The sequence below is a fragment of the Cyrtonyx montezumae genome, unplaced genomic scaffold (assembly GCF_038088225.1).
Source record: "Cyrtonyx montezumae isolate F1298 unplaced genomic scaffold, pur_monq_1.0 scaffold_14, whole genome shotgun sequence".
Taxonomy (NCBI): Eukaryota; Metazoa; Chordata; class Aves; order Galliformes; family Odontophoridae; genus Cyrtonyx; species Cyrtonyx montezumae.
In genome coordinates, this window is record NW_027071870.1 from 6,478,124 (window position 1) to 6,491,116 (window position 12,993).

Genomic DNA, 12,993 nt, shown 5'->3' on the forward strand with positions numbered 1-12,993 from the left:
AGATGATAATTTACTACATTCTATATTTTCAGGTTACTACACAAGTATTCCTGGAAGTTGTAACTTTGAAACACAAGAGCAAGAATGGACCACTGTATGTGGATTAACACAAGATCCTTGGGACGATTTTGACTGGAATCTTAGTAGTGGCGATGTTACTGGGCAAACAAGGCCTGATACAGACCATACACCAGGTATCCATCTGGAGTACATCAGACTTCTTTCAAAATTATACAACATAGTCCTATAAAAGCAGTATATTTGTACAAGTCTGCAATGAAATATTTAATTGTTTATTTGAAAACTTTTAAACAAAGATATTAATATTTTAATAACAAAAAGAGGATATATTTGTCACTAATCATAAGTTATTAAGTTATTGATATTAATACTCTCAATGTTTCAAATAATCTACTTCTCCTGGAGTATTGTGCAATCTTAATGAACTCCAGGAAGATATGCAATCATTCATTAGTCCTTTAAAAGCAGCTGAGGAGGAGTCTGTGGATGTGTGTGAAATGCTTAAGGTTCATAAGGTCTTAAATTTTCTCCTTGATATTGACTTGACAGAAATCTTAATATAGAAGTGTTTCCTCTCTTAGTTCTTCTGTCCTACAAGATGATACAGCCAGACTACTCGCAGAATGCCAGTAGGACAAAATGTATTGATAGACTACAGTTATCTGTGTTATGTAGGAATAAAGCTATAATTATATATTATAAATATATTACATTGCGTTATATTTTATAAATGTTATGAACTTGGATCGTAATTTAATTTCCACCATAGATATCTCAATCTCTGTTTCAAAATTGCTTCATTCTGTTCTTGAAATTTTAATGTTTAGGAATAGATAGGAATGTAATTTTTATCTTATGAATGAGTAACTGTTTACGTTCATTGTACAACTGTCACAATCTCAACAGTTTTTCTTTTCAATTTTTAATCAGTATGAGTTCCACATTTAATTTTTTTTTGTTTGTTTGTTTCACATTTTGAACTGAACAACGACATCCACAAGTGGCTGGAGCCTTTTCTGTCCTACTCATTAATCTTTCCTTTTCACTTACCAGATCCTACTCCTGCTTCAGGAACTACTAGCCAGATCATGAGGAAAATGCTTAACTGCCACCCACCACAGTTCATAATTTTAGGAAAATCATATACCTATATTAGTCTGTGTTGCCACTGGGTGTAAATGTGGAAATTCATTCTTCTTGAAAAGGGACGGAAAAGTCAGAGATAGAAACAAATGCACCTATCCCAAGGAACCTGTGCCTTGCAAATCAGCGGTCTAACTAGCTTTCTTTTCCATTGCTGCACTGTGATGAGAAAAAAAAAAAAAAAAACCACTAGCCCTCAGCTCTTCAATGAGCTATAGTATATTTTTCTATTTCAATTCCTTAAATTTAATTGTTCATCTTTATATCTTTGAAATTACTAAGCAAGCATAAGAATAATAAAGTTAATAAAAAGAGGAGATACAGGAAAACACAATTACAGCAAATGTTTTTACAAAATTGCCTGGTTTTTGTAATTTACTTGTATATGAAGTGGGCAAGAAATTTACAGGTTAGCTGTAATGTCAGAATTGCCAGCAGACTAAATACTGACTCCCTATCCAGAAATATCTGTCAAGGATCTGTCAAATCAAGGAGGCATATGCCCTATTTTCCCAGCTAGTTCCTTAGTTTGCAAATATTTGGAATCATTCTATTCATGAATAACATGCTGTATCCACATAATTACAATATTTCAAATATTTTTTTCTCAACTGAGAAAATTTGTTTTCTGATAAAGTTTGATGTGATACCTAGATAAACCATCTGACAGTCATTCCAAAAATGATTAAAAATTGATTCAGAAATGATAGAGATTATTTCCTTGACAGACATTACTGATTAAAAATTATCCAAATTCTAGGTTTCCTTTGATTGATATCCAAAATGAATGTTTTTCTCTTTGAACTAATGGCCACTAAGGCCTGAAAGCTTTTGTAAGTAGGCCTTCTAGTTCTGTGTATCAACATTTTCCATTATTTCATATATTTATGAATGATTCATACAAAATGAATTGATGAGCTGACTCTCTAAATACTATTAAAGTAGAGCTGAGTAGTTCGGGACAGTAATGTTTGGAGTTCATATACAGGAAATCCTCACTCACTTTTTCAGTATCTGTGAATGCGTGTTGGTGTTTGCAACATTATTTAAATTTATTACTCAAATATGAATCAAGAATCTACACAAGGATGAAAAGGCAGAATGAGGTCTGTGGAAGCTTATATTAATATTGAACGTAATAAATCGAAATAGGCAAAGGTTTAACCTTTATAACCTTTATAACCACGTTTGGGGATACAAGTATGTGGTAAAAGATAACAGCACCTGAGGGGGTAAAAATGATAATCTTCCAAAGCATAAAGTAGTTCTGGAAAACTGTGTTTTTAATCTTTTTATTAAGGTAAAGGACAGCATTTTTTGTACATAAACTCAACTGCCCAGGAGAAAGGAAGCAGAGCAAGGATAATAACTACTGAATTCTTCCCAGCCAGCCTTGGGGTCTGCAGAGTTCGGTTCTGGTTCTGGATGTTTGCTTCTAGGCAAACAGGAGTTCTAAAGGTAAGAGAAAAAGCACTTCCACTTAACGATGCTATAGAAATAATTCCTTAGTAGTGTTTGAATTTTTGCATCTGCAGTGATCTAAACCTTGGAGGCTGTTAGCTGTACTTCACCTCAATCTCATTGTCACCACACAATATACAAGAATTTTCTGTTGGCTTTAACAGTAATAATTATGTTCTAGTCTTAATTTCACTTGAAGTCCTTTTACTACATATTCAGAAACTGACATTGCCTATTTCATTAAGGAACAATATCAAACTCTGCTATCCTATGTACTCTGTGTACGTTTCCTGCTCTAGGGAACCTACTCTAGCAGGTGGCTGGACTAGATGATTTCCAAATGTCCCTTCCAACCCCTATGATTTTGTGAATCTCTGATTCTCTGAAAATTCATCGTAATTTTTTTAAAGTTTAGATTCAACAAGCTTGTAATTTTATTATTTGAACATAGCTATTAAAATACTACACCATGCTTTCAAACCCATTCTTCTCCGTTTACATTATTTATCCATCCATATACTCAATCTTTACACATTCAGATCAAGAAATTGGAACAGTCAGTAAAGGTCAAGAGCAGTTTCAGATTAAACTGAAATAAAAAGCAAACAGTGATTATGTTTTGGATCTGTTGGTAATGGAAATACTCCGATATTATCCATGAAAGATTTGCTTTAAATTCAGTATGCAAGAATGTAGACAAGATTTTTTTAAGGAGTTTCTAAACTGAAGTTTTTCAAGCATTACAGAACCCTTAGAATTAGTAAATAAGTAGATGCATAAGTCCTCTGTGTGTTTAGGCAGGCAGCCAGCCAGAGTCTGCTTTACTTTTTTCTTTTTTTTTCTTTCTTAAACCCCTTCCATCAAACTATCTAACTTTGATTACTTTTGATTTCAGAGAGATCCATGAAGAATTATCTTAATCCAGCATACAAATAAGTTTTCCTATCAGCAGCATTACTTTTTATGTAGAAATATATTAAAACATCGACTAAAATATGAACTGCAATCAGTTAAATAAAAAAAAGACCAAAAGATTAAAATAAAAAGAGAGAGGGAGAAGGAAGAAAAAAAAAGACAATAAAGCAACAGTGTAGAGAACTACTTTGCTCAGGAAGTGGAGATGAAAAAAGTCAAATTGTAATAGGAAGTCTGAGTAGTGCAATAGAATATAATAATGTCCCTACAACAGCTGATATTGCAGGTATTATCTGAAATACAGCTTTCTGCAACATTCTTGTCACATCTGTGTTAAAAGAAAAGACTGCGGAGAGAGAATATGTGCAGAGATCAATGATTAAAATGACCAATATCTGTAAAAAGAGAGAGAAAAAAAAAAGGATTTCTTAGTATAAGAAGTAGATGTGGTAGATCTACATAAAATAAAGTAAAGTAAAAAAAAATATAATGGGAATAATTCTATTTTTACACAACATAGGGAACATTCATTGAGATTAGTGATAGAGGAATTAAAAGCACTTTCTCTTCTTTATTCAAAATTCACATTTCACTGACAGATTTTTATTATTATATACTGTGATTTTCTACAGGGAAACAAATGTAGTGTATTATTATTAACTTTAAAAAGGATACAATATTCACAAGAACTAAGATAGAATAAATGTTATTTTTAGAAGATCTGAGTGCTCATCGTTTAAGACATCAGATAACTGTTAACCAACAAAAAGAAAATTACTTCATAATGATTTAGTACAAAACATAGGCTTTTCTTAGAAGTAATTGTCAATAGCCTTTGAGAGTTGATTTATTCAGCATTAAACACAGGACTAGTCTATTAAGAAGAGTAATTCTAAATATATACAAATTGTGTTGCATAAATTCTGCAAATGTAAATTTTAAAAATACATTTCTATTCTCATTTTGATTAGTTTTTAGTTTAATTTAATGAAACAGTAGAGATACTTTAGCAAGAAATCAAGGTTATTTTAACAAATGTTCCATTCCAGTGGCTATCCTATTGCGCATCTGTCAGAGAGACAGAAGGCATTTTGCTTTCATTCAGCCGCAGCATGCTTTTTCTATTAGTTTATTTCAGGAGTTTGTCATACAATTGAGAATTAAAGCCAGTGTTAATTCCCAAAGTGATAGTATAATTCTGATATATCAGTCTGCTGCCTTAATATTTGTTGATACTAAAGGAAATGAGGTCCAATAAATTCTCATGTAGGACAGCTCAATTTTACTAAAAATGGTTATGTTTTTATTGCTTCAAACTCATGTTTAAGGAAATACAGAGAAAAGAGGCACCACGTTTTCAAGTATTTCTCCAATTTAACAATAAATGATGAGTCAATCTCTTTGTGGGCCTTAGAGAAACTGTTTCAATGCTCCTGTATTTCCTGTCATTTCAAGGAAGGTGTGCAGTGATGACTGCCAAGGAACAAGAAAAGTTGGAAGATATGATCTTTAGGATTTAGAGCAGAAAACTTAGTATCTTTATTCACTGGATTCAGTGGAACATCCTCTCAACTGATGCATGCCTCTGGAGCCTAGTGTAATTGTTGTCTTTCCCAAGATTCTCCTACTTTCCACGCTGATGATTTAGGAGAGCATGGTGGGAACATAGGGAGAACACACTCTACAGAGCCACTTTGATTTCTTTGTTATTAGCCAATTAATTAAACTTCCAGATGGAACATAGTACCTTCCAGTATAGCAACTGCTAGCATCAGGGAATATCAGGAAGAGTCACAATGAAGGTATGAGATGGCCACATGAGTTCTAACCACTGATGACTAAGTAGAAAATTACAGCTTATATTTTATGACCTTCAAAAGTTCATGCATTTTCCCCATCCTCAAAATGAAAAAGAAGCTGAAAACAGTGAATTCAGAAGTCTCTAACACAGAGAACATACTGTGTAGAATTAAAACTGAGTTCTGATTCTCAGGCAGGGGAATGGGATTTGTGAAAGAATGCTGTTCACATATGGACTACAAATGAACCAGATGGCAAAGGCACCTTGGAGAAAGACCAAGTAACAAGTATAATAGCTTCTTCATGCATTTGACTCTTGGAGATTATCATGCTAAATTCTTCTTAAAATCTCCATGAAGTGTGTACTGGGATATTTTCAGACTTCAGCTTTTAACTCCACAGTAAATGAGGTGATAGCTCTATTTCTGCTGATTCCCGTTCTTTGCAATTTAGATTGTGAGTGAACTCTAGAAAGTGTGTCAGAACAAACTGACTAGTTAGTCCAATACATGCTTGTTACATTTGAATTTAAATAATAAAATTTAGCCTTCAACTAGATTGAGCACATTCTTCACAGTCTGGTAGACAGTTATTCAACAGGATATTAGCTGAAGGTGTTGATTTGTTCTTACTACTGTTGTTTGGTAAGGTGGGATTCATATTATTAGCTTTCTAGTTTTTCAGGCCTTAAATTGTTTCCATTACTAGGCTAACTTGTGCACAATTCATATGCTGTTGTGCGGGGAGGTGTTGGAAAGTCTTTGAAGACACTAAGGATCATAGCGCTGTAACTTTTGAGGGCATTAGAGAGCTGATATCTGTGAGAATTTTCCCTACCATTCATGTCCTGCATATGTTTACAGATGCAATAACCCAGCACTGCTGAACAGAAACTGAGGATTATTCTCTATTCTCTTCATTCTATGTCTGCCATACTCAGCAACTGTACTGTGTGTATCCTTATGAAAAGTAAAAATTTTGTGTACACAAAATATACTTCCTGACTCAGAAAATATTTCAAACTTCAGAGAAAAAAGTAACCTTGGTGATGGATACACCACGACTTCTTTTACTTTATGTGGGTATCATCTCTGAGAGACCTGTATCTAAAAAAAACCAGGCACCATTTTTTTAAACTCAGTTGTAATCTTTTCTGATTTACTATATATTTTAAATTACATATTTTTTTCAGAAATTTCAGCTGAAACTTTTAAGAGGCATACAAAAAAGATAGCCACTTTCTTGATTAATTAGTGAACAGATAAAAACTCAAGGAAGTGAAGTAAATTATTTCAGGAACACAGCAATAGAAAGTGGGAATTAAGTATTTCCCCGAGCGTACATGAAAAGTAGAATAGAGGTGGGAGTTCATCTGAGATTTCCTATGTACCAGTTCAGAGATTTATATTAAAATCAGTCCATTTGCTCATATTCTTATTATGACAAACCATATATCAGGTTTAAATGTAACAGGAGACAGTCACAAATATTAACATGACATATAATCTAACCATAATAGTTACATAATTGCATGCCCTCGCTATGTGTTAAATCTAATGTATATCTCAAAGAAATGAAATATAAAAGGTATGAAATTAACCTTGCATCCATGCAGGCAGAAGCAGATGTCATCAAAATGTATTTTCTAGTCCTGGTTTGACTTGCTGCCCCCTAGGCCCACTGCACATTTAGAGCAGATTTCGGCATGAATTTATTTCTCATATTGAGTGTGAACTGCTAGCCTGGCTTGTGTGTACACAGCAGTCTGCATTCCACTTGAGATCAGTCTCCATGTGGACATGACGTATTTTCTCTGTACATAGAAAGAACTGCTCAAGCAGCTAGCAAGCTTTGAAAAACCTTTCCTACCAACCTGATGATAAAGCACACAAACATCTGATTTTAAACCGTGAGACACCCTTCAAATGTCCAATTATAAGAGACTCTAGTATTGCCTTCAGAATTGTTTGATTCTTCCCATAACAGCTATTTGTTCATCTGTGAAACTTTTCCATTAGGTGTACCAGAAGCAATATTAGCTCAGTATTAGCCTTCAAGAAATAGAAAATGCGGCTGCGTGACACCTGTATGACACAGTAATAGTTAAAAGCACACTAACACTGCTGTGTATTCTAAGATTTAATGTAATGAGATTTCATGACTGGTAAAACAGTGAATGGTCCCTGTGATACACACAGATGTTGTAACATAGTCCTGACTTCATCTGCAGTTATTGCTTTTCAAGTTCCATTGTGGAATGCTGAAAAGGGAACATGAACCACCAGGTCAACTAATGAATAACTATATGAACAACTTAAGAGAATGATGCTGTTGAAAGTAAGGAGATGAGAATAACAATTTAAATTTCCAGTCTTCTAAAGAAATATCAGCTGAAATGGTTGGAATATGCTGACTTTCATTGCTCCATTTTTTTCATTATTTATGACCCTATTTTAAATATATGAAGATTTTGAGCATGTGAGTGAGAAATGCAGCTACTTACGTAATTTCCAGAGTCCTGTACATGACATTAATTCACCAGGTGTTTACTTGTGAATGTATTTGTCATTCCTATTTCTTTCACTGATTTTCTTTATTTTATTTTTATTGTTGCTAAGTATGTTTGGGTTAATTTACGATGAAACGTAGTATAAATTGTACCAAACTAGAGGCTTCAAAGTTGAATACTGACCCTATCATCTATGTCTCTAAAGTCTTCACCCAGACTAACAACTTTAAGAGGGTCGCTTTTTAGAAATGAAAGAATAGCTCATGAATCTTTTCTTCAGTGTTAAGACGAAATTTGGGTTGGGTCTTTACTCCTCAGCTTCTATAATAGGCAGTCTGTAGGTTTTCTAAGTAGTGATTCTATTAGCAATTCTTTTTATTTTTGTTTTCATAGTAGCTTTTTACTTGCAGCTGAGTTAGAATGAGCAAAAGTAGTTAATTTTTTTTTGGTCACCAAGAAGGCTGTATTAGTCTGGCTAGCCATGTTCTTCTGTCTCTTCTTCAGCACTGAGTCAATTACATCTCTTGGACTTCTTGGTCAACAGGTATACTCAGTTGAAGAACATGGAATGGATATGCTCATGTGGTCTTCTAGCAAAAACGAAGAAAACAAATGGATGTATGCAAATGTGGTCCTCTCCAGTAATACTCCTTTCAGAGTTGCCTTTGAAGTTGAAGTGGGGCAGAGTAAACCCACAGAATTTGCTCTTGATGACATTTCTTTCACCCCAGAATGTATGGATGGAGGTATGTTACTGCAAAAATATTAACAATACTGCTCTATTTTCAGAGTGAAGAGGAAAACTGTGGTATTGCATATTTTGTTTAACATCTCCAATACATATGATCTGGCTTCTGCAACACAAACTAAGTGAATCAAACTGTAAAGAAAATGGGTTAAATTCTAATACCTTATAAAGCCATATGTATTCTGTAAGAAAGTCGGTGATTTTCTCAGCAAATTAAATTCCATATATGATAAATTGTTGGGGAAAAATATTAAAATATATGTGCAAATAGAGGTTCTGATTAGTATATAAATCATTCCATATTCTAAGATTGCTTTGTAGATCTTCATTCATAAGGAGCAACTGGGAAAGATTATAGCTAAACAGATTCCAGTGCAGATGTTATAAAAATGTTCTTGAATAAATAGAAATCTATACTGCTCTTATTATTCATACTGTGTATGAATTAGTTTTGAATCTATTCAAAGCACTGTTTTGTTAATTTTGATGATTAAGCAGCTTCTTTGAGAACTAACCCCACAGAGATTAAAACTTGAAGTGAAATATGCATTCAAGCAGGTGGCACTTACTTGAGCTCCATCTGAAAAAAAAAAAAAAAAAGAATGATTTTCAAGCCAGTAGGCTAAGGAAAATACTGTTTTGTAATGTATTATAATGAACTGCAAACAGCATACATAAGCAAGTGCTTGCTCTACTCTTGTCATGTTAATAACCTTTTTAAATTATCCCTTAAGATATATTTAGCCATTTTCATGTCTAAAATACCACAATAGAGAGAGAAAATTTGAAATGATATATTTTAGATCCTTGAATTAACAAGAAGTCCTTGTTTTTTATTCCAATAATGTATATAAATCAAATTTCTAATTTTTATGGAACTTTGGTAATTTATTATGAACAAGTATGTATTCCAACGCCAGGCAACATTACAGGCTTGTGGCAGATTGACTGGAAGACTATAAAGGAAACGGAGCTGGGGGTATTGATCAAGGCTTGGCTGAACATCAGCCAGCAGTGTGCCCAATTGGCCAAGAAGGCCAATGGCTTGCATTAGCATTGCCAGCAGGAGCAGGGAATTTGTTGTACCTATGTACTCAGCAGTGGTGAGGCTGCACCTCAAGTAGTTTTGGGACCTTCACCTTCAAGAAAGATGATGAGGCTCTGGAGCATATCTGAAGGGCAATGTAGCTGGTCAGGGGTCAGGAGCACAGGCCGGAGGGAGCTGGGATTGTTCAGCCTGGAGAAGAGGAGGCTCAGGGAGAGAGATCTTATTGTTCTCTACCTGAAGGAGGTTGCAGTGAGCTGGGGGTCAGCCTCTTCTCTCGTGTAACTAGTGATAGGATTAGAGGGAATGGCTTCAAGTTGCACCAGGAGAGATTCAGACTGGATGTTAGGAAATACTACTTTTCCAAAAGAGTGATCAGGTGCTGCAATGGGCTGCCCTGGAGGTGGTGGAGTCACCAACCCTGGAGGTGTTCAAGGAATGTTCAGACACTGTGTTGAGAAACATGGTTTACAGAGAACTATTGTTGATAGGAAAAACAGTTGGAGTGGATGATCTTGTAGGTCTTTTCCAATCTTCGTGATTCTGTGACTCTATGATTCAGATAAAAGGATTAGTATTTCATAACTGGAAAAACATCATTAGCAAAACATTGGTTGAAGGATGATTTTGTCATAGTTTTTAGTTCTTGTCACATTATATCTCTTTTCCATACTCTGCTGAAAATCATCTTCCACTCATTTCAGTCCAAAGCCTTCTATCCTTATGGCATTTTCTCTATACCTCCATATGTAACCCATAGCTTACATTACATATCCTAGACTCATTCTCCTAATGCTTCCACAATTCCAAATTCCATTAATCCAACTTCAGCTCCTGACTCTGCCTGTCATGCACTTTCAGGCATCCTAATTCCATATTTTCCACACATACTCTACCTCCACCAACCAATCCACAACTGTATTATATGCACCCTGACAATTGTGCCAGTTCTTTCTACTATCCATCCTCCAGTGTTAGTGTCAATTTTTCTGTTGTCCCAGCTGTGTATTTCTCCCCCATTTCAAAGGAAATCAAATACAATTTCCTGTTAAGTTTGTGTCTTGATGTATCATCTCCTCCACAGATCAGAAATAATTTCAAGATATTATTACTTACATGTATTCTGATTTCCTGTTTCTCTAATAGTTTTGTATTGTTTTATGGAAAGTCCTACCCTAGTCTGCACTCTAGGCTACATATGCCCAGTCTGTGCTTGCAAAGAGGCAAAAAAACTTCAGAAAAACTGCATAATTAAATAAACCTTAGTTATTTATGAGGAAGAATTGAACTGGACATTTTAATCAAAAGCCTAAGAAGAGTAGCTGCTCAGGACAAAATGCTATTTTTCACTGATAACTTAAAAGTCAAGACAGTGAAATTTGAAAATATTACCTGCAAGTAGTATGAAATCACTGTAAAGGGAAAGCTCAGTATGCCATTCTTGCAGATACTTGAGCAAGAATATTTTGCTTTAATGGAGAAAAAAAAAAAAACAACCAGAAAAGTTTACCTACTACACTTCCAGGTCTGCTTTGATTTTCGCTCCTCGTGTTTATTCAAAGACTTAGCTCAAAGAAGAGTGTGTATATCTGCAGTACAGGTTTTCTGTAATGTTATTTCTTTCAGAAGATAACTTTGCTCCTGAATATTTTCTCCTCTCACTGCTTTATTATTTTTCAGCTGTTCTTTAATTACTTTGGGCTTCCTGAGGCAACATGTTCTAAACAGAAGCAATCACAATTTATCTGGTTGGGAGCTCTAAGCAATAAAGCATTACCAGCAGCTCTAATTCAGCTGAGATTTTTATTTGCTTTTAAGTAGTCAGCCCTCATTATCCAGGAGAGTTTCGTCACATCCAAGAATATTTCTGAATCTTTGAACAAAGGGTGATCAAACTACTCCCCGGCTTACTACAGAAGTAACTTCTAGCTGATGCTCATGCATGGAGAAAGCTGCAGTGCCAGCTGCCAGTGGCACAGATTCTAACTTGATTCAGAATTAACTGCTAATAGTCTTACCACATTTCAAACACCACTCTTTTCTGCTGATATAGTGTATGGTTTTTATAATTCCCATCACTACTCTATTCCAGAGATCACCCAAGCAAAAATTATTTGTGCTTATGAAGATTGTCTATTGGTAGAAGGTACACCTCGCTGCAGTCATCACTGACTGCTGCTGCAACCTGTCATGTGGTGGCATTCTCAAGTAGCCCTGCTAGCCCCTCCTTAATGTAAACACAGATAGGGTACGTTGCCTCTGTGTCATCTGATAATGGTAGAATTGCACAAATCTCTGTGCTTTTTCTCTACAGATAATTTACTCCTACAGATGATCTTTCTGACTTCCCAGAGGAGCTAATATTGCAGAGATGTTCCATGACAAAGAAAGAGATAAAAATCACAAAGTTTAGGAGAGATACTCTTAGAATTTCAGATTAGCCGTGGCAAGAAAAAGGTCCATGTAGTATAACATACCTTCAGTAGTGCCCACTTATGGATGCCTGGGAGAGCACTCATTCCAGTGATGCTTTCCCCATTGCCAGCCATTTCTGACTCAGTCTTACCAAACTATACTTGGTTTCTGTATAGTGCTAGTACTTTTTCCCTTGAAAATTTAATTTCCCATTTTAACACCAGCAATTTTTTAGTACAAACAGAATATATCCTGATGCTTGCCCTTATCTAAGTTTATCTTCACAAGCGGAATAGCTGTTCAGTGTTTTCTCATGTAGGCCTTGAAACCTATAAAAGTAGTATTTAAATATTGATGAGTCACTCTTCTCTCTGATAGAATTTCTTCAAGTCTTCTCCATATTGTAGTTTCAGGTGTCACAGTAGATGTGAGTCTGACAGACCTAGTCCTGAAGGTCCTTCAGAACAAAAATAATTTCCACTGACCTCCAAACAAAAGAAGAATTAGGCCTTGCCTAATGTCCATGTTTACCTACAAGAGTAAAGAGGAGATGATCCCAAAGGGCAGGAACTACATAGCATTTTCTCTTTCAAGCTGAAAGGAAATGGACTTTACCACAGACATCTTTTCAACAGAAACTGTTAAAAACATCTCAAATGAATGTTCATAATCAAAACACAGAAGAATACAGATTGTTCCTAAGACTTCATTAAACCTAGAAAAATAATAGTGACTACAAAAACTATCCTCCTAAAGAAAAGATGGCATAAAGAGTCATACAAACAAACAAAACACACAAATATATGTATGAGAATAATGAGCTAATCGTTGCTGGCTAGAAATTTAAAAATCAGTCATGTCTGAGCTACCATAATTTTAGGTGCTTTATATATCTTAAACATATTTAATTTTCAGAAAATGATGATCAGTCATTTT

General features: G+C 34.9%; 1 protein-coding gene across 1 annotated transcript in view; it reads left to right on the forward strand.

Moving 5' to 3' along the window:
• The window catches only part of MALRD1 (MAM and LDL receptor class A domain containing 1), a 210,036-nt gene that overhangs the window by 144,246 nt on the left and 52,797 nt on the right, over positions 1-12,993 (forward strand). The window contains exons 30-32 of the mRNA XM_065731331.1: positions 33-194; positions 2,465-2,622; positions 8,394-8,595. Of these exons, the coding sequence (XP_065587403.1) occupies positions 33-194; positions 2,465-2,622; positions 8,394-8,595 (522 nt within the window). The remainder of the gene's footprint in view (positions 1-32; positions 195-2,464; positions 2,623-8,393; positions 8,596-12,993) is intronic.